General features: G+C 43.4%; 1 protein-coding gene across 3 annotated transcripts in view; it reads right to left on the bottom strand.

Annotated features, from left to right (window-relative positions):
• The window catches only part of LOC124038034 (cAMP-specific 3',5'-cyclic phosphodiesterase 4B-like), a 240,049-nt gene that overhangs the window by 82,702 nt on the left and 133,639 nt on the right, over positions 1-23,708 (bottom strand). The window contains exon 1 of one of the 3 annotated variants that reach the window (XM_046353408.1): positions 10,181-10,517. The exons of the other annotated variants lie outside the window; for them this stretch is intronic. Coding sequence (XP_046209364.1) covers positions 10,181-10,305 — 125 coding nt within the window. The 5' untranslated portion in view covers positions 10,306-10,517. Of the gene's footprint in view, positions 1-10,180; positions 10,518-23,708 lie in introns of those variants that run through there. 3 annotated transcript variants of the gene reach the window in all.

Raw genomic sequence — 23,708 nt, 5'->3', positions numbered from 1 at the left:
CTTCTTGTATGGGACACTTTTAAATGTACTTTTAAAAGCCATCCAATACTATACTCATTAAAACAAAAGTGGTTGTGGTCAAAAGAGATTAGACTAACAATGGAAATAGAGGAAGTAACAGAGCAGGTAGATGGTAATGACAACTGTCCTATAAAGGTACAAAATAGGTTAGAGGAGAAAGAAAAAGAATGGGAGTTACTTATTCAAGAAGATCAATAAAACGAATTGGATGGATTTTATTTTTTAAATGCACTACATTGAATCTTCAACGTAGAAATGCTACCAAAAATAATTTACGGAAACTCGTTACAAATGATCGGAGTCATCCATGATTCACCAAATTCTATGTTGAAAGGGGAAGCAAAATATTTTAAGCATATGTTTTCTTTTCAATCTCATCCATTTCCACTGAATGATGTCAACTGTAAGGACTTCTTTCCTAATAATAATAATAATAATAATAATAATAATAATGTCAAATTAACACATTTACAGAAAGACCTGTGTGAAGGCCAACTTACAGAGGAGGAACTTTTTGAAGCAATAAAAAAAAAAAATATTTAATTCTGGAAAACCACCAGGGCTTGACTGTCACGACTTCCACCGAAGTTGGCTCCCCTCCCTGTTCGGGCGGCGCTCGGTCTACTAGCTGCCACCGATCCTTTTTCCGTTTCATTTGGTTTTGTCTGTTTTGTCGTTCACCTGTGTCCCATTTTGGTTAATTAGTTGGGTATTTTAATCTCGCCGTACCCTCTTGGTTTTGTGCGGGATTGTTTCATTTACTGTCATTTGTTTGGGTTGCGGTTTTGTGTGTTCTGTTGAACAGGTCGTTGTGGTCCTGTTCCTTGTAAAATAAATGCCCTTTCTTTACATTCACCTCCTCCTGCGCCTGACTCCACACCCACCTCTCATTGGGGAGAACCTGAGATTGACGGTATACCAGTAGAGGTATATCAGACCTTTTTTTTACGTACTCAAAGACCCATTATTAGCATGTTTTAATTACTCTTATACAAATGGTAGACTTTCAGGTACGCAACAAGAAGGTATGATTTCATTACTACTGGAACAGGACTCAGGTGGTAAGTATAAAGATCCAGTCCAATTTTTAAAAACTGGAGGCCTCTTAAATGTTCAATGTTGTGATGCGAAAATCCTGGCGAAATGCGTAGTACACAGACTAAAAAAGGTTTTACCAGATATTGTTCATCCTGATCAGACAGGTTTTTTACGTGGACGATATATTGGAGATAATATACGACAATTAAAAAACAATTGAACATTATGAAACATCAAAGATACCAGATCTGATCTTCATAGCAGATTTTGAAAAGGCGTTTGATAAAGTACGACTATAATTTAAATATAAATGCCTGGATTACTTTAATTTAGGTGATTCTCTTATACAACGGGTTAAAGTTACGTACAGCAAACTCAGGTGTAGATAATGGTTACTTCTCAAAGTATTGAGCTTTTTCTATTTATTATGGGCATTGAAATGCTATAAAAATGAAATCCAACATGAACATCAAGGTGTAAGAAATCCAGGGGATAAAAACAAGTGTCAATCTTAAATCCGCAATCTGGACCCCTGCAGAATACTTGTCTATGTAAAAATCACATTGATTAACTCGTTGGTCCAATCACAGTTGACTTACTTACTAATGGCGCTGCCTGCTGATTATCTCGTTGGTCCAATCACAGTTGACTTACTTACTAATGGCGCTGCCTACTCCAGTTGACTCGTTTTTTAAAATCGTACGAGCAAAAGATATTTCATTTTATTTGTAATGTTAAACCACAAAGTTAAACGTGCCTATTTATACAACGAATATGAGTTTGGGGGGATAAAATGATTACAAATTAAAGCTTAAAACCTCTCACTAAAAGCTTCACTCACACAGAAGTTATACTTAAACCCAAAATGGTTCTCCAGTAGATTATTAATTAAGGCTCATCCTTTGTCCTTCATACAGATTACAACTTCTCGTTTCCGACTAATTGAAAATGAAATTTTGTTTAAAGTAACAAACCATACAAAGCTAGTTACAATTTCAGTTTCATCCTCGAGAGAAGTTAGAACAAATGTTATTGCTAAACTCAAATATACTGATGAATAACAAAAATATTCTTTACGGAATAAAAAAGGTATTATATTTATTAATGATATTATGAATAGAAACAATGGAGTTGTCACATATGCAGCTATTGAAAATATCTGGGAATGACTGTTTAATCCAAACGTATAACCAACCGACTGCAACGTTACCACAAAAATGAGGAAGCAAGTGGAAGAGGGAGAAGGTAGGGAACTTGGTAGTCTGCCATATATTAAAGATACAAATTGGCTGAAAATATTTGGCATAAATAGGAAAATATACCTCAGTAATTTGAGGTCAAATGAAACTGTTAAATAAATGGAAAGACATTTGATGTACCGATTCCAGAGCACATGGTTTATGAACTGATAATAAAAACACTTGATTCAACACAGAATCATTTAAATTGAAAAATTCATTATTTTTTTTGCCTTTTTCAATTTAAATTATTCTATTTTTTTGCCACCAACAGAATGCTATATACAGTACCTGTAATGAACTTCGTCTGCTGTTAGAAGAGAGGCAGACCGAAATGCAGCCTGTAGGTTACTCATGACTTTTAATGAAACTAATACAGTACATGAAATAACGAAGAAGAAGAAAACAACAAACGAATGAAACTAATACAGCCTATCTGGTGACTAACACTAAGACAGGTACAATCACCCACGAAATACAACGCGCACTCAGGCTACCTAAATACGGTTCCCAATCCGAGACAACTAGAATCAGCTGACTCCAATTAGGAATCGCCTCAGGCAGCCAAGCCTAACTAGACACACCCCTAATAATACACACTCCCAATTAATACAACCCCAATACGAAATACAACATATAAACCCATGTCACACCCTGGCCTACCCAAACATATAACAAAACACAAGATACAATGACCAAGGCGTGACAGTACCAGTCAAAAGTTTGGACACACCTAGTCATTCCAGGGTTTATCTTAATTTTTTTACTATTTTCTACATTGTAGAATAATAGTGAAGACATAAACTATGAAATAACACATATGGAATCATGTAGTAACCAAAAAAGTGTTAAATCAAAATATATTGTATATTTGAGATTTTTCAAATAGTCACCCTTTGCCTTGATGAAAGCTTTGCACACTATTAGCATTCTCTCAACCAGCTTCCCCTGGAATGCTTTCCCAACAGTCTTGAAGGAGTTCCCACATGCTGAGCACTTGTTGGCTGCTTTTACTTCGCTCTGCGGTCCAACTTATCCCAAACCATCTCAATTGGGTTGCGGTCAGGTGATTGTGGAGGCCAGGTAATCTGATCCTTCTTGGTCAAATAGCCCTTACACAGCCTGAAGGTGTGTTGGGTCACTGTCCTGTTGAAAAACAAAAGATAGTCCCACTAAGCACAAACAAGATGGGATTGCGTATCGCTGCAGAATGCTATGGTAGCCATGCTGGTTAAGTGTGCCTTGGTTTTCTAAATAAATCACTGACAGTGTCATCAGCAAAGCACCTACACCATCACACCTCCTCCTCCATGCTTCACGGTGGGAACCACACATGCGGAGGTCATCCGTTCACCTACTCTGCATCTCACAGACACGGCGGTTGGAACCAAAAATCTAAAATTTGGACTCATCAGACCAAAGGACAGATTTCCATCAGTCTAATATCTGTTGCCCGTGTTTCTTGGCCCAAGCAAGTCTCTTCTTCTTATTGGTGTTCTTTAGTAGTGGTTTCTTTGCAGCAATTCTACCATGAAGGTCTGATTCACAGTCTCATCTGAACAGTTGATGTTGAGATGTGTATGTTACTTGAAATGTGAAGCATTTATTTGGGCTGCAATTTCTGATGCTGGTAACTCTTATGAACTTATCCTCTGCAGCAGAGGTAACTCTGGGTCTTCCTTTTCCTGTGGCGGTCCTCATGAGAGCCAGTTTCATCATAGCTCTAGATGGTTTTTGCGACTTCACATGAAGAAACTTTCAAAGTTCTTTTTGTTCCACATTGACTGACCTTCATGTCTTAAAGTAATGATGGACTGTCATTTCTCTTTGATAATTTGAGCTTTCTTGCCATAATCTGGACTTGGTCTTTAACCAAATACAAATCTTCTGTGTACCACCCCTACCTTGTCACAACACAACTGATTGGCTCAAACACAGTAAGAAGGAAAGAAATTCCACAAATGAACTTTTAACAAGGCACACCTGTTAATTGAAATGGATTCCAGGTGACTACCTCATGAAGCTGGTTGAGAGAATGCCAAGAGTGTGCAAAGCTGTCATCAAGGCAAAGGGTGGCTACTTTGAAGAATCTCAAATATAAAATATATTTAGATTTGTTTAACACGTTTTTGGTTACTACATGATTCCATGTGTTATTTCATAGTGTTAATGTCTTCTCTCTTATTCTACAATGTAGAAAATAGTACGAATAAAGGAAAACCCTTGAATGAGTAGGTGTGTCCAAACCTTTGACTGGTACTGTATATAGTACATAGAGTAGGTGTGTCCAACCCTTTGACTGGTACTGTATATAGTACATAGAGTAGGTGTGTCCAACCCTTTGACTGGTACTGTATATAGTACATAGAGTAGGTGTGTCCAAACCTTTGACTGGTACTGTATATAGTACATAGAGTAGGTGTGTCCAACCCTTTGACTGGTACTGTATATAGTACATAGAGTAGGTGTGTCCAAACCTTTGACTGGTACTGTATATAGTACATACCCATGCCTACCCATGTCAGAGACGCAAACTCGGTCTCAACCTTTAAGTCTTTACTGAAGACTCATCTCTTCAGTGGGTCATATGATTGAGTGTAGTCTGGCCCAGGAGTGGGAAGGTGAACGGAAAGGCTCTGGAGCAACGAACCGCCCTTGCTGTCTCTGCCTGGCCGGTTCCCCTCTTTCCACTGGGATTCTCTGCCTCTAACCCTGTTACGGGGGCTGAGTCACTGGCTTGCTGGGGCTCTCTCGTGCCGTCCCTGGGGGGGGTGCGTCACCTGGGTGGGTTGACTCACTGTTGTGGTCGGCCTGTCTGGGTCCCCCCCCCCCCCCCCTTGGGTTGTACCGTGTCGGAGAGCTTTGTGGGCTATACTCGGCCTTGTCTCAGGATGGTAAGTTGGTGGTTGAAGATTTCCCTCTAGTGGTGTGGGGGCTGTGCTTTGGCAAAGTGGGTGGGGTTATATCCTTCCTGTTTGGCCCTGTCCGGGGGTGTCCTTGGATGGGGCCACAGTGTCTCCTGACCCCTCCTGTCTCAGCCTCCAGTATTTATGCTGCAGTAGTTTATGTGTCGGGGGGCTAGGGTCAGTTTGTTTATCTGGAGTACTTCTCCTGTCCTATTCGGTGTCCTGTGTGAATCTAAGTGTGCGTTCTCTAATTCTCTCCTTCTCTCTCTCGGAGGACCTGAGCCCTAGGACCATGCCCCAGGACTACCTGACATGATGACTCCTTGCTGTCCCCAGTCCACCTGGCCATGCTGCTGCTCCAGTTTCAACTGGCCTGGGCCCTAGGACCATGTCCCAGGACTACCTGACATGAGGACTCCTTGCTGTCCCCAGTCCACCTGGCCATGCTCCTGCTCCAGTTTCAACTGACCTGAGCCCTAGGACCGTGCCCCAGGACTACCTGACATGATGGCTCCTTGCTGTCTCCAGTCCACCTGACTGTGCTGCTGCTCCAGTTTCAACTGTTCTGCCTTATTATTATTTGACCATGCTGGTCATTTATGAACATTTGAACATCTTGGTCATGTTCTGTTATAATCTCTACCCGGTACAGCCAGAAGAGGACTGGCCACCCCACATAGCCCGGTTCCTCTCTAGGTGTCTTCCTAGGTTTTGGCCTTTCTAGGGAGTTTTTCCTAGCCACCGTGCTTTTACACCTGCATTGTTTGCTGTTTGTGGTTTTAGGCTGGGTTTCTGTACAGCACTTTGAGATATCAGCTGATGTACGAAGGGCTATATAAATAAATGTGATTTGATTTGATTTGACATAGAGTAGGTGTGTCCAAACCTTTGACTGGTACTGTATATAGTACATAGAGTAGGTGTGTCCAAACCTTTGACTGGTACTGTATGGGGTAATAGAAATAATATGAAGTGTTTTTGGAACACTCCACGTGTTTACATGTGAAATCCATGTGGTTTTTCTGTAAGGGTCATCATGATATGCAGAGAAATCTCACCAACACACACATTATTTTAAATAAAAAATGTTCTCAGTAAAGCAGTGGACAGTAATGTAGACAGTAAATGCGCACATGCAGTAATTAGTACACATTCTCAGCCAGGTACAGTAAGATGGGAGTCAGAAAACACCGAGGGAATCATTGAGAAGGCCTATTTACTGAGACTTCCTGTTGTGGAATTACTACTAGAGCTGCATGGATAAACAGGACGCGTCTGTCTCCATGGCACCACAGTCTACACGGCCAGACTGAGACGGCAGTTTTATAACACAGAGAGGAAAACAGCCACAGAGGTGTCAGACACGACAAAACGCACACAGCATGCACACACACACACACACAGCAGACATACACAGTTCAACATGCTGAGTGTTCTGACAAGCCAGGGACAACATAAGCACTGATCACTTCTGGTGTAGTGACTGCATTTCATCACTCAACTCTTTTTGGTGGTAAACTTTGCCAAATCCTTCAGGCTACTTCCTGGGACTGGAGGCAAAAAAAGGGCCAATTCCTCGGAATTCCCAATCAGTGTGTTTTTCCAAAAGCTCTAGTCTGGCCTGCATGGTTCTGGTGGTGGGAAGGAAGAGCATTGAGCGTTCAGTTCCCAAACTCAGTCCAGCCCACACTCTGCACACGTGACCGAGTCAGAGAATAGAGACGACACACGTCTGCTACAATACAACCACCATGGCTCTGCATCAGTTTGATGGACATGGCCTTGATGATGGCAGAATAAAGGGCTCGGCCTTGACATGATAAGAGATGCAGTGTAGTGAGCAGAAACATATTCAGTTGATGAATTAGAAATGAGGTGGAAGTATCTGGAGATAGCACACTGAAAATGCTCAAGAATGAACATTCGGTTGAAGTAATTTCACACTAGCAATCTATTCCGATTTCAGAGCACTCTGGTTTGTGAGTGCCAGAGCGCCCCAAAAATTGAGGAATTTACAAACATCCTGAACTCAGTTGTTATGACAGGTGTGGTTAAACATCGGCTGAAAAACTTCATGAAATTGTTGCCAGTTACACAGTTATTAACTAACCAAGATCTTTACTCTGCTAGGGCGAGTAAAATGTTTAGAGCGACGTGTTCTCTCATTTGTGCCTGGAAGTAGCTAGCAAGCTAGCCAACTTTAGCCTTTAGGGTGCCAGGCTGCCATTGTCAGAACGGTCAGAACGCTCGTATCAGCTGTACTCCTCGGCCAGTGTTCAGTGTACACTCTGAACACTCTGAACACTCTGTACACTCTGAACACTCTGAACACTCTGAACACTCTGTACACTCTGAACACTCAATTTACAAACAAACAATATTGTATCAGCTGTACTCCTCGGACAGTACACTCTGAACACTCTGAACACTCTGAACACTCAATTTACAAACAAACAATATGACAACGCTCAGAATTTGTGAATGCCCAGAGTGCACTTTGACACTTTAGAGTGAATTTACAAATGCACACTTAAGCGGCCAACAAAGCGAATCTAGAAACTATGACGTTGCAAAGCCGTCATATAGGCAAATAAAAGGACGCTTTTGAATAAACAACAACAAACAAAACATTCTTATTTACATCTCTCTTTCTCTCTCTTCCAGACATCCTCATTGTGAGAGACGTACGGTTAGCCGTGTCAGATCATAATTCACTATGTCACATGATTTTGTGAGAGTGAGAGAGAGAGAGAGAGAGCAGGGAGTGAGTGGGAGAGCAGGCGAGAGAGTGTGTTCCATGGCTTGGCTGCATAACTAAACAGAACTTGATTTAAATGGCATTCATTCCATGGGCTGTGTACAAAGTCAAGTTACCCTTAGGTTAAACTCTGCTTTGAGTTAGCCTTCACTCCTCTGTCTGTCTGTCTGTCTGTCTGTCTGTCTGTCTGTCTGTCTGTCTGTCTGTCTGTCTGTCTGTCTGTCTGTCTGTCTGTCTGTCTGTCTGTCTGTCTGTCTGTCTGTCTGTCTGTCTGTCTGTCTGTCTGTCTGTCTGTCTGTCTGTCTGTCTGTCTGTCTGTCTGTCTGTCTGTCTGTCTGTCTGTCTGTCTGTCTGTCTGTCTGTCTGTCTGTCTGTCTGTCTGTCTGTCTGTCTGTCTGTCTGTCTGTCTGTCTGTCTAATCGTGCGTACGTGTGTGAAGGGAAAACCTCTCTAGGTGGTCCGAAACAGGATTTGTTCCCTAGTCTCCTGGTAGTAATTCAACAACCACTTCTCACTATGTTGTTCATTCTTGTGTTGTCATAGTCACCATCATCACCATCATCACCATCATCATCATCACCATCACCAGCACACGGCTTCCTACAGGATGTATGCAGAAGCAAACTCAGATAGACCACAGTATCACAACACACACAGACTCAGATAGACCAAAGTATCACAACACACACAGACTCAGATAGACCAAAGTATCACAACACACACAGACTCAGATAGACCACAGTATCACAACACACACAAACTCCGCACAGATACGTGCTCACATGAACAGACAAGCACAAGTGTATACTAACTATCCCTGTCACGTGTCAGACACGCACGCACGCACACGCACACACACACACACACACACACACACACACACACACACACACACACACACACACACACACACACACACACACACACACACACACACACACACACACACACACACACACACACACACACACACACACACACACACACACACACACACACACACACACACACACATCTGACTGTGTGGTTCTTTCCACTTCCACATGCACTGACTTGACTGTACAATACTTTCCACAGGAAACCTTGGTTCTTAAAAGGTGGGTTCTGGTCTGGCTGGAGTCTCAACAGGTCAGTACTGCTGCTGTGGCTATGGAGAAACTCCTTAACCATGAGACCTGCAGCCAGAACCCAATGCTGCTGCTGTGGTTGAACCTGTACTACCCTGGAGCCCAGTGGCCCACACATCCATAGATATCTGCAGCCAGAGGCCTGAGGGACCACGGAACCAGTCTCAGCCAAGGCTACCTGCTACTCAACTGGCTGGGTTGGACCCATGCGCGTCTTGCCTGCTGCCCCCTCTCTCTGCTTCGCCACAACAACAATCTACAATTTCACCATGACTCCTGGTCAGAGTCACGTGAAAGAGTCATGTGTGTATCTCTGCAATGCAAATCCATTCAAAACAGAAATAACTCTTCATAAGCAATATTGGCTTTGTAGAGCATACTGTGTTTGCACGTTATAAACATAAGCAGTTGCAGAGCGGTGTTGGAGAGAATAACTGTCGCTTGGATAGACAAGGAGGGTGACATGAAACATTTGAGAGGCACAGTGGAACAGTAGAGCGCTAGTCCACATCCTGCTGGGAGTGTTTAGTTGCGTTATCAGCGGGCTACATTAAGGAAATTGCATTACATCAGGGACAGTACTGGAGGTGAGCTTTAGGTAACAGCAGCACAGCTGAATCTGGATAGACCAGTAGTCCAGAACTGCCTACTATATAGACTCACACCACAACAGTGTAAACAAACCAAATGCCACACACTCAAGCTATATTATTCACTCACTCACTCCTCCCTCCCTCACACACACAAACTCATATTCCTAATCCACTTCAGAGATATAGCTAGAGACTGTATCGGGGGGGGGGGCACATAGAGGGGAGAGTGAGGACTGAAAAGCAAGCACAACAAGCACTGTAAAGATGACATGAGCATACTGGCAACACATCACACACTAATCGGAACATGAGAATAGCAAAGAACCACGAGAGAAAGATCTGAGAGAGAGACAGGGAGAAGGACAGAAAGGCAGGTAAATGACGAGAGAGAGAGGGAGAACGAGAGATGCAGAGACAGAGAGAGAGAGAGAGAGAGAGAGAGAGAGAGAGAGAGAGAGAGATGGGAAGGCAGAGAGGTACAGTATATCATCGGTCTGACCTGTGAGTGTGGCTGGAGGCATGGAGTCCCTTGACGACGTCCTCGCTAAAGTCAAAGTGGGCCCTGCTTCTGTGACAGGGCGACCGCCGATACATAGCCCCAACAGCCCAGTTACCCAGCACCATCAAACACACGCCTCACAGACAACACACAACTCACGTATCAACACACACACACCAAATCACCATCATACACACATCACTCACACAACACCGACTGTATAAAGTAACCAACTTCCACTGTCACAAATGCAACATTCAAGCATACACCATAAACAACCAAAAAGAATCATCAACTAACCCATCAAACACACTGCAGCAGTGAGGTCAATGTCAAAATCCAACACTTAGTCGTGACTCTCCTCTCTTGTTCTCTCTCTCTCTCTCTCTCTCTCTCTCTCTCTCTCTCTCTCTCTCTCTCTCTCTCTCTCTCTCTCTCTCTCTCTCTCTCTCTCTCTCTCTCTCTCTCTCTCTCTCTCTCTCTCTCTCTCTCTCTCTCTCTCTTTCACACTCTGTGAGTCCAGCTAGCACTTCCTCCCCCTGGTGAGTGAGGAGCTGTGCTCTCTCTGACAACAGAGGGCAAACACTATGACCTGGAGCGGATTCTCTGGAAAGGACTCACTACTATCACCCTGACACATATGACAGAGGGGGGAATAGAGTTGTGTATCCCACTGTGTTTCTGTGTAATACATGTCCACCCCGCCACACATGTCCAGAGAGAATAATACCCATTACTAGCCATTATCTGCCATGCTCCACTAGATACATAGGAATACCGTTTCTAGTGTACATAGCAATAGCATATATACTGCACTGCACATATCGGAAGAGCACATGTCTAGACCTGTAATCCACGCATCTAGCTTGCTACACGTAATTAATGCACTAGCACGTGCTGTGTCGTGCCTATTAGTACGAGCTTAAACTGCATGAGCTATACCATCCATGCATGCACCAGGACATGCCTTTCACTGTATATTCACCAGCCATCAGTACTACCTTAAAAGCTTCAACTGCATGAGCTATACCATCCATGCATGCACCAGGACATGCCTTTCACTGTATATTCACCAGCCATCAGTACTACCTTAAAAGCTCTAGTGTGCATTTCATTACATGCTTATGCATATGCTATGCCACCAATATATGCACCGTATTGATATGCTATGCCACCAATATATGCACCGTATTCATAAGCTATGCCACCAATATATGCACTGTATTGATATGCTATGCCACCAATATATGCACCGTATTCATATGCTATGCCACCAATATATGCACCGTATTCATATGCTATGCCACCAATATATGCACCGTATTCATATGCTATGCCACCAATATATGCACCGTATTCATATGCTATGCCACCAATATATGCACCGTATTCATATGCTATGCCACCAATATATGCACCGTATTCATATGCTATGCCACCAATATATGCACCGTATTCATATGCTATGCTATGCCACCAATATATGCACCGTATTCATATGCTATGCCACCAATATATGCACCGTATTCATATGCTATGCCACCAATATATGCACCACCAATATATCATATTCATATGCTATGCCACCAATATATGCACATTCATATGCTAATATATGCACCGTATTCATATGCTATGCCACCAATATATGCACCGTATTCATATGCTATGCCACCAATATATGCACCGTATTGATATGCTATGCCACCAATATATGCACCGTATTCATATGCTATGCCACCAGTATATGCACCGTATTCATATGCTATGCCACCAATATATGCACCGTATTCATATGCTATGCCACCAATATATGCACCGTATTGATATGCTATGCCACCAATATATGCACCGTATTCATATGCTATTCATATGCTATGCCACCAATATATGCACCGTATTCATATGCTATGCCACCAATATATGCACCGTATTGATATGCTATGCCACCAATATATGCACCGTATTCATATGCTATGCCACCAATATATGCACCGTATTCATATGCTATGCCACCAATATATGCACCGTATTGATATGCTATGCCACCAATATATGCACCGTATTGATATGCTATGCCACCAATATATGCACCCACCAATATATGTATTCATATGCTATGCCACCAATATATGCACCGTATTCATATGCTATGCCACCAATATATGCACCATATTCATATGCTATGCCACCAATATATGCACCGTATTCATATGCTATGCCACCAGTATATGCACCGTATTCATATGCTATGCCACCAATATATGCACCGTATTCATATGCTATGCCACCAATATATGCACCGTATTCATAAGCTATGCCACCAATATATGCACCGTATTCATATGCTATGCCACCAATATATGCACCGTATTCATATGCTATGCCACCAATATATGCACCGTATTCATATGCTATGCCACCAATATATGCACCGTATTCATATGCTATGCCACCAATATATGCACCATATGCTATACCAATTCATTCATGCTATGCCACCAATATATGCACCGTATTCATATGCTATGCCACCAATATGCATATATGCTACCACCAATATATCATATGCTATGCCACCAATATATGCACCGTATTCATATGCTATGCCACCAATATATGCACCTATGCCACCAATATATGCACCGTATTCATATGCTATGCCACCAATATATGCACCGTATTCATATGCTATGCCACCAATATGCATATTCATATGCTATGCCACCAATATATGCACCGTATTCATATGCTATGCCACCAATATATGCACCGTATTCATATGCTATGCCACCAATATATGCACCGTTCATTCTATACCAATATATGCTATTCATATGCCACCAATATATGCACCGTATTCATATGCTATGCCACCAATATATGCACCGTATTCATATGCTATGCCACCAATATATGCACCGTATTCATATGCTATGCCACCAGTATATGCACCGTATTCATATGCTATGCCACCAATATATGCACCGTATTCATATGCTATGCCACCAGTATATGCACCGTATTCATATGCTATGCCACCAGTATATGCACCGTATTCATATGCTATGCCACCAATATATGCACCATATTCATATGCTATGCCACCAGTATATGCACCATATTCATATGCTATGCCACCAGTATATGCACCGTATTCATATGCTATGCCACCAGTATATGCACCGTATTCATATGCTATGCCACCAGTATATGCACCATATTCATATGCTATGCCACCAGTATATGCACCATATTCATATGCTATGCCACCAGTATATGCACCATATTCATATGCTATGCCACCAGTATATGCACCGTATTCATATGCTATGCCACCAGTATATGCACCATATTCATATGCTATGCCACCAGTATATGCACCATATTCATATGCTATGCCACCAGTATATGCACCATATTCATATGCTATGCCACCAGTATATGCACCGTATTCATATGCTATGCCACCAGTATATGCACCATATTCATATGCTATGCCACCAGTATATGCACCATATTCATATGCTATGCCACCAGTATATGCACCATATTCATATGCTATGCCACCAATATATGCACCGTATTCATATGCTATGCCACCAGTATATGCACCATATTCATATGCTATGCCACCAGTATATGCACCGTATTCATATGATATGCCACCAGTATATGCACCATATTCATATGCTATGCCACCAGTATATGCACCATATTCATATGCTATGCCACCAGTATATGCACCGTATTCATATGCTATGCCACCAGTATATGCACCGTATTCATATGCTATGCCACCAGTATATGCACCATATTCATATGCTATGCCACCAGTATATGCACCATATTCATATGCTATGCCACCAGTATATGCACCATATTCATATGCTATGCCACCAGTATATGCACCGTATTCATATGCTATGCCACCAGTATATGCACCATATTCATATGCTATGCCACCAGTATACCTTGACTGTCCCCGTGTGTATCTGTGTATGTCAGTGTGACAGAGAAAGGGGCAGCTGGGGCATTTTTCCTGGCGCATTGGAGGGGATGCCCAACAGTATGGCCCCAACCCCTGCTAATACCAGGCTTTTTCAGCCAAACTGAGAGCTAGGAAGGCAACTGGAACAAGACTGAAAATTCATGTTCATAGAGGCGATTACACACTGTTAGAAACTGTGTGGATTTGTTGTAATATCAATCATGCACTGGGTGTTCTCTAGAGTGGCAATAAAACGCATTGATTAGCCAAACTAGACATGGAATAGAACCGTGAAAGACAGACAGACAGACAGACAGACAGACAGACAGACAGACAGACAGACAGACAGACAGACAGACAAGACAACAGACAAGACAAGACAAGACAAGACAAGACAAGACAAGACAAGACAAGACAAGACAAGACAAGACAAGACAGACAAGAGTGTCAAAGAGAGAGAGTGTACTGAACAGGACTGGACTTGACTGGACTGGATTGAATTTGTAAAGGTTGTTGTGAGAGAGAAGTCAATAGGAAAGTAACAAGTGGTTATGGGGTGTTAAGGGGCATACCCCACATCCCCCACATCTGTTCTGCTAATGGCAGGGTAAGGTCAAGGGTCACGGAACTCTGAGCTCCTCTGACTCATCAATCAACAGAAGACTGACGTGTTCCCTCTCTCATCATCCTCTTCTCTCTCTCTCTCTCTCTCTCTCTCTCTCTCTCTCTCTCTCTCTCTCTCTCTCTCTCTCCTCTCCCTCTCCTCACAGAAAGCACTGAGACGTTCTGAACTGGTGAATCACAAGGGGACCACACTGTGTGAGAGAGACACTGCCTCAATTCTGAGAATCCACTGAGAATCGGAAGGTTCTCACACTCAAATTAACATGAAGGGCATTTCTTAGAATGACAAGGGACATGTCGTGAATGATGATGACTGAGAGTTTTTCATTATGGCAGTGAAGCTCATCGTGGTTCACTACATCATCATGCAGTCAAGTGGATTGATTATAAGTGGGTTGATTATGTGGTCCTGTACCCTGCTTTCGAAGAAAAGATCATGAATTATCATGAGATGGACGGAGGGAAGAGGACAAGAGGTTAAAGTGCACATGAAGTGAGAGAAAGAGCAGGTTTCCTGGATATTAAGAAAGGCGTCCAGCAGGGGTCTATTCTGAGTCCTGTACTTTTTATTGTTCACATGAACGATATTGACGCGTCTGTCAAAATAAATGTAACCTAAACTTGTATGCCGATGATACTGTTGTGTATGCTATTGCCCCCACAGCTGACCAGGCCCTATGTGAACTACAATCTGCCTTTATTGCATTACATAAACACTTTACTGACCTGAAATGAATATCGAATGCAGGTAAAACAAAGTATTTGTTGTTCTATAGAGAGCATACAAATAACTGATGATTTATGCATGTGTACTGTGGATGGTGTTCATATTGATCGTGCTTACAAATATCTGGGCATCTGGAAAGATGAAAGGCTGCCTTTTAAAAATCCTATTGATGAGTTAGTTTAAGAAGCTGAGAATGAAAGTGTGCCTCTTCGATATAAATACTTCCTGCCTCTCACTAAATAGTAGGACGCAGATTCAGATTCAGTCAACGTTCCCATCAGGCCTAGACGATGGCGACATCCTCTATCCGAACACAGCTGCTACTTCATGAAATCCGTTAGATGCAGGTTATCATAGCGCACTGCGCTTTATTACAGGCGACCATTTTAGTGTTCATCTCTGCATTCTCTACCAGAAAGTTGGTTGGCCCTCTTTGATGACACATAGGTTGATTCATTTATAATGCCCTTTTACAAAAAAAGTTCCACTGTCCCTAACATACTTACTCAACATTAGCCATACTAGTTACCACACCCGGTCTCGGGGATGGCTAACTCTGGAAATTCCTTTGGTCTCTACGGGGTTAAGTAAATGAGCTTTAAGTGTTTCTTGCACTTTATTTGTGGAACAATCTTCAACATGTTCTTAAATGTGATGTTCTGGTGCCTGTAGGGCGATTCAAGAAGCTGACTGAGGACCTGACTTCCGATAAATGTGTTTTGTTTTTTATGACCCTGTTTTTCTTTCTGCTTGCAATTTGCATTTATATTTTGATGTGTGGATTTATTTGTAATTCATCTCATTCAGGGCTCATCTGTATAAGAGACTTTGGTCTCAGTATGACTCCCTGATAAAAGATAAGGAGAATGGGGTGCTACAGTGAGAACGAGAGAGAGGGGGATGATGATGTAGTTGTTTATAGGTAGAGAGAGACAGAGGGCACAAGGTGGGGGAGAGAGAGGAGAGCGAGAGAGACCAAAAACGAGAGACAGAGAAAGAGAAGGTGGATCTGCGGTCACGTGGAAGTGGAAACGGAGGAAGGCGTCACCTGCAGGGAGGTTGTGTTGACGATGGTTACGGTTCAGTCACATTGTGCTTGACAATGGGGACATTCCTCCCTAATAACCCCCTGAGGGGAACACACAGATGATACACAGCTAGAGTCACAGACATTTTCTCCCAGAGAGATGGATAGAGAGGGAGAGGTGGGGTCAGTTAAAGGTCTGTATTCTACAGAATATCCCTATTCATTTCAGTGATCCAACAGGAATAGTGAAGCACACAATTAGAGAAGTATCAGAATATATTCTCAAATTCCTCATATCTTCATCATATCTGAAGTTCTGTTGAAGTGACATGATTATGGGCAATATATTTCAGTAGGTGTGCTAATATGGCAAGTATGAACAGGAGATTTAAGTAGAACAAATGGATAGAGGGAGTCAAAAGAGCCACGCTCTCTCCACCTCAGCAAATAAATATAGTGAAGGAAGACGCATTACCTAACTGTGAACACTAGAGGGCACCAATTTAGTACCAGAGAAAATTGAAGTCTTATCGAACTGTGTCCACTAGATTTACATCATTATTTAGTCATTTAGCAAACACTCTTATCCAGAGTGACTTACAGTTAGTGCATTCGGGTAGGTGAGATAACCACATGTCACAGTCATAGTAGGCTAGTCTAGTGGTTAGAGTGTTAGACTAGTAACCGCAAGGTTGCAAATTCAAACCCCTGAGCTGATGTACAAATCTGTCATTCTGCCCCTGAACAGGCAGTTAACCCACTGTTCCTAGGTTGTCCTTGAAAATAACAATTTGTTCTTAACTGACTTGCCTAGTTAAATAAAGGTAAAATAGTAAGTACATTTCTCCTCAATAAAGTAGCTATTAGCAAAGTCAGAGCGAGTTAGGAGGAAAAGAGTCATGTGCAAGTGTAAGTTCACGAAAATGAGGGATGGGGTGAGTGAATGTGAGCTTTGACTTGAAGCTAGTGGAGAGTGTGGAGGAGCGGGGTGAAGTGGGAGAATTTGGGATTGTGTTCTGTAGCCAGGCGGGGCGCAGCGTTCTGGGTAAGTTGCAGGGGTTTGATGGCAAAAGCGGGGAGCCCAGCCAACAGCGAGTTGCAGTTGTCCTGACGGGAGATAAGAAGTGCCTGAATTAGGACCTGCACCGCTTCCTGTGTGAGGTAGGGTTTTACTCTACGGATGTTGCAGAGCATGAATCTGCAGGAGCGTGTCACTGCTTTGCTGTTTGCAGAGAACGACAAGGTGTTGTCAAGGGTCACGCCAAGGTTCTTTGCACTCTGGGAGGGGTGCACCACGGAGTTGTCAACTGTGATGGAGAGGTCTTGGATCAGGCAGGCCTTCCCCGGGAGGAAGAGCCGCTCTGTTTTGTTGATGTTGAGCTTGAGGTGGTGGGCCAACATACAAGCTGAGATATCTGCCAGGCACGCAGAGATGCGTGTCTCTACCTGGGTGTCAGAAGGGGGAAGGAGAAAAGTAGTTGAGTGTCATCCGCATAGCAATGATAGGAGAGACCATGGAGGATATGGAGGATATGACGGAGCCGAGTGACTTGGTGTATAGAGAGAAGAGGCCTAGAACTGAGCCCTGGGGGATGCCAGTAGTGAGAGTACATTGTGCAGACACCAATCTTCCCCACGTCACCTGGCAGGAGTGTGTAGGAGCTGAGACGCCCAGCCCTGAGAGGGTGGAGAGGAGGATCTGATAGATTCTGAGACGCCCAGCCCTGAGAGGGTGGAGAGGAGGATCTAATAGAGCCTGAGACGCCCAGGTCTGAGAGGGTGGAGAGGAGGATCTGATAGAGCCTGAGACGCCCAGCCCTGAGATGGTGGGGAGGAGGATCTGATAGAGCCTGAGACGCCCAGCCCTGAGATGGTGGGGAGGAGGATCTGATAGATCCTGAGACGCCCAGCCCTGAGAGGGTGGAGAGGAGGATCTGATAGAGCCTGAGACGCCCAGCCCTGAGAGGGTGGAGAGGAGGATCTAATAGAGCCTGAGACGCCCAGCCCTGAGAGGGTGGAGAGGAGGATCTGATGGTTCACGGTGTCGAAGGCAGTGGATAGATTTAGGAGGAGGAGAACAGGAGAGAGAGGAGCTTCCGTTACACAGAGAAGAGCAGCCTCGGTTGAGTGACCAATCTTGAAGCTTAAGTGGTTAGGGTGAAGAAGATCGTTCTGAGAGAGATAGCGCGAGAGTAAATCAGAGACAGCACACTCCAGTTTAGGCATTTAGCGCTCTATTTTAGTCATTTAGCAGACGCTCGTATCCAAAGCGACTTACAATTAGAAAGATGGCCCTCTAGGTGGCCCTCTAACACCACAGTATGTTAGAGTTCTCATTTCCAGACAACTGACAGGCAATGACTCACAGGTAAATTGGGGCTATGGAAATTCAGGGCTGTTGACTGTTTAATACCGCATGCAGATGCAGCATATGCCTGCTGCGTTCGCCCATAACAATTATAACAATTAGGTATTATGTGTTCAATATATGGAACTGGCACAACATTCCACTATAAGCCACTGTCTCCAGTCATCAAAAGCAAACTGTCTCTTCCATAATCCAGTCTACCTATTCCTTTTATCTGTGCCAAAGCTCATTTACTAAAATGCCATGATACGTCTTAGTGAGAGTCGTAGAATGCAGTGACATTCTGTATAGATCACACGGGGCTGGGGGGATGTCTGGGGATTTCAGAATTAAAGCCCCTCTGTGGCTGCGTCTGATTCTGACACCTGCATGCCAGGCGCAAGCACTCTCCCTCCTGACATAGGAATCAATGGTACACACGGCATACCACACGCCATGACATGCAATCATCAAATCACTGCTCTCTCTCTCTCTCTCTTTAAGCTCTCAAGATCAAACACTACCAGGAGTCAGTCCTTGAAAGCTACATTCACACACAGGAGAGAGAAAGAGTGAAGTGGAGGGGTATAGAAAGAGTGAAGTGGAGGGGTATAGAAAGAGTGAAGTGGAGGGGTATAGAAAGAGTGAGGTGGAGGGGTATAGAAAGAGTGAAGCGGAGGGGTATAGAAAGAGTGAAGTGGAGGGGTATAGAAAGAGTGAAGTGGAGGGGTATAGAAAGAGTGATATAGAAAGTCGAGTGAAGGACAATTGTGGAGAGCGAAACAAGAGAGACGAGGTGGGCAATTTGGTGAGCGAGAATTCGATGAGAGGTAGGGGGACGAGGGTCGAGGGAAGCAAAGGAAAAGACAAGAAAGATAACAGATATACATGTTGATTGATAGAGAGTGACAGAGATATAGAGATAGAGAACGATTAGTCATGCACTGAGGGAGGGTTCAGAGGGTTCCTCTTCGGGGCTGGTGTAAGAGCTTCTGACTCCTGTATTACCGGTTCAATGATATAACCTCTGACCCGCGCCCACCCAATGAAACATTTCACATAGTGCTGACTGCTGAGTACAGAGATGGAGTGTGTGAGAGAGCAGTAGAACGGGAGGACAGGAGAAAGCTATAGGTCGTTACTGTATATATGCATGCATGGCCAAACATAGGGTTGGTGAATTCCTCAAGAAGGTTTCAAGTGTCACATGCACAGGATACAGCAGGTGTAAAACCGTAGGGTGTTGAGCAATTCTTTTTTTTAAAAATGACATTCAGCAAGAGAAATATAGTATTCTTTCTAACAAATATATCTGCGTGTATTTCAGGATGTTGTGTATCCCTGGAAATGATTAGAATTCATGTAAACATAACAGTTCTGAAAACATAGCTGGTCCAAAAAAAGTGGTATTGGGTGAGTTGAGCTGCGGAACAGGGTAAGTTAAGCCGCCTACAAACGTCTGTACTGAATGAAATCATACAGCTACCTTTTTAAAACCATCTCAAACTTTATTTCTCAAACACAGTTCAACAATATCATAATCACTTTTAGTCTTCTAATCATTTTAATAATCTTTTAACACAAGCTTAACACCTAACAAACACTTTGTACTTTAAAAAAACTTTTAACATAGGTCATATCCTGTTGTTACCTCATATCCCAGTGATAATGCCTTGCATTGCACCTGGGAAGAAATCACTTACATTTGCTCAACTTGCCACTGCCTCAACCGTTCGCTCAACTTACCCCATGGCCAATGGATCAACTTACCCCATGGCCAATGGATCAACTTACCCCATGGCCAATGGATCAACTTACCCCATGGCCAATGGATCAACTTACCCCATGGCCAATGCATCAACTTACCCCATGGCCAATGCATCAACTTACCCCATGGCCAATGGATCAACTTACCCCATGGCCAATGCATCAACTTACCCCATGGCCAATGGATCAACTTACCCCATGGCCAATGGATCAACTAACCCCATGGCCAATGGATCAACTTACCCCATGGCCAATGGATCAACTTACCCCATGGCCAATGGATCAACTAACCCCATGGCCAATGGATCAACTTACCCCATGGCCAATGGATCAACTTACCCCATGGCCAATGGATCAACTTACCCCATGGCCAATGGATCAACTTACCCCATGGCCAATGGATCAACTTACCCCATGGCCAATGGATCAACTTACCCCATGGCCAATGGATCAACTAACCCCATGGCCAATGGATCAACTTACCCCATGGCCAATGGATCAACTTACCCCATGGCCAATGGATCAACTAACCCCATGGCCAATGGATCAACTTACCCCATGGCCAATGGATCAACTTACCCCATGGCCAATGGATCAACTAACCCCATGGCCAATGGATCAACTTACCCCATGGCCAATGGATCAACTTACCCCATGGCCAATGGATCAACTTACCCCATGGCCAATGGATCAACTTACCCCATGGCCAATGGATCAACTTACCCCATGGCCAATGGATCAACTTACCCCATGGCCAATGGATCAACTTACCCCATGGCCAATGGATCAACTTACCCCATGGCCAATGGATCAACTAACCCCATGGCCAATGGATCAACTTACCCCATGGCCAATGGATCAACTTACCCCATGGCCAATGGATCAACTAACCCCATGGCCAATGGATCAACTTACCCCATGGCCAATGGATCAACTTACCCCATGGCCAATGGATCAACTTACCCCATGGCCAATGGATCAACTAACCCCATGGCCAATGGATCAACTTACCCCATGGCCAATGGATCAACTTACCCCATGGCCAATGGATCAACTTACCCCATGGCCAATGGATCAACTAACCCCATGGCCAATGGATCAACTTACCCCATGGCCAATGGATCAACTTACCCCATGGCCAATGGATCAACTTACCCCATGGCCAATGGATCAACTTACCCCATGGCCAATGGATCAACTAACCCCATGGCCAATGGATCAACTTACCCCATGGCCAATGGATCAACTAACCCCATGGCCAATGGATCAACTAACCCCAAGGCAAACACTTTGACTAATAGCCCACACAGCTATAAGAATGCACTTTCATTCCAGGTTTAGGAGGTCATATTGAAGATTATAGAAACCCCAACTTTTGTATAGAACAATCTTAAAATGATCTAGTTTTGTTCAAATACAAGCATCATGAAACCTTTAACACAATACAAGAATTTGACTTGGTGAAGATCTGTTTTTTTGGGACCTAACTTGCTTACCACTTTTTCAATGTGTTTCTTTTCCTTCATAGACTCCATGAAATGCTGACCTCTTCCTAAATATTTGGTCAACTGATATATTCTGTGTATGGTTTCCTAGAAACAAAGTTGAGCAACTTACTCATTTGTCTCTCTTTACCCCTCTCTCCTCTACAGTGAAATACTGACCTCTTCCTACAACTTACTCATGTGTCTCTCTTTACCCCTCTCTCCTCTACAGTGAAATGCTGACCTCTTCCTACAACTTACTCATGTGTCTCTCTTTACCCCTCTCTCCTCTACAGTGAAATGCTGACCTCTTCCTACAACTTACTCATGTGTCTCTCTTTACCCCTCTCTCCTCTACAGTGAAATGCTGACCTCTTCCTACAACTTACTCATGTGTCTCTCTTTACCCCTCTCTCCTCTACAGTGAAATGCTGACCTCTTCCTACAACTTACTCATGTGTCTCTCTTTACCCCTCTCTCCTCTACAGTGAAATGCTGACCTCTTCCTACAACTTACTCATGTGTCTCTCTTTACCCCTCTCTCCTCTACAGTGAAATGCTGACCTCTTCCTACAACTTACTCATGTGTCTCTCTTTACCCCTCTCTCCTCTACAGTGAAATGCTGACCTCTTCCTACAACTTACTCATGTGTCTCTCTTTACCCCTCTCTCCTCTACAGTGAAATGCTGACCTCTTCCTACAACTTACTCATGTGTCTCTCTTTACCCCTCTCTCCTCTACTTGCGAGCTCTTTCCCAACAATTGAAGTAATAATATAGAAAAACACAAGAATACAAGTTATATACAGGCCAGTGGCAGTACCATTATTACAATGTGCAGGGATACTGAAGTGAATGAGAAGCAGATGTAGGATCTTAATTTGATCACCTTGTTGCAGGAGAACTTTCTGTATTCCAGTTAACTTTAAATTTTCAGTGTATTTGAGGTTTAAAAAAAGGCTTCTGAAGTTCGTAATTTCCACTTTGAAATTTCAGACTTTAAAAATGTATCAACCCCTACAAAAATACCAATAAATTATAATCCACATAATCATTCACATATCATGTTGCTGCGGGATTTATTTTCCTCCTGTAGCAAACTGTCTCAAATTAAGGTCCTACATCTGTACGTATGTACATGCAAACAGGGTTAAAAGTGACTGGAGGCAAGATAAATACATTGGTCATGTTGATGTTCTCACTCTGAGAGCAAGAGGGGAGGGAGGAGGGGAAAGGGGTCAGTTGATCTTCGTTGCACTGACATGGAGGCACAGTGACTGTGGGGGCAATGGAGAGCGGGAAAGAGAGAAAGAGGTGAAAGGAGAGGGCAATGAGTGTACGAGACAGAGATAGATGAATCTGAGAGAAAGACGGAGAGTGTTATTCCATGTCTTCACAGGTCCGTTGTGTAACTGGTATGGTGTGAGCTCAGTAGGGATGGGCGGATGAATCTTGAGGGCTCTGTGTTTGACCCACAATGGAGCTTGAGCCCTGCAGACTACTCAGTTGCACTGGAGAACAACTCAGTCCACTAACACACTGAGGGATCACTAGCCTGGAT

Source organism: Oncorhynchus gorbuscha, linkage group LG06 (assembly GCF_021184085.1).
Source record: "Oncorhynchus gorbuscha isolate QuinsamMale2020 ecotype Even-year linkage group LG06, OgorEven_v1.0, whole genome shotgun sequence".
Taxonomy (NCBI): Eukaryota; Metazoa; Chordata; class Actinopteri; order Salmoniformes; family Salmonidae; genus Oncorhynchus; species Oncorhynchus gorbuscha.
This window is presented reverse-complemented; position numbering and strand designations above follow the sequence as displayed.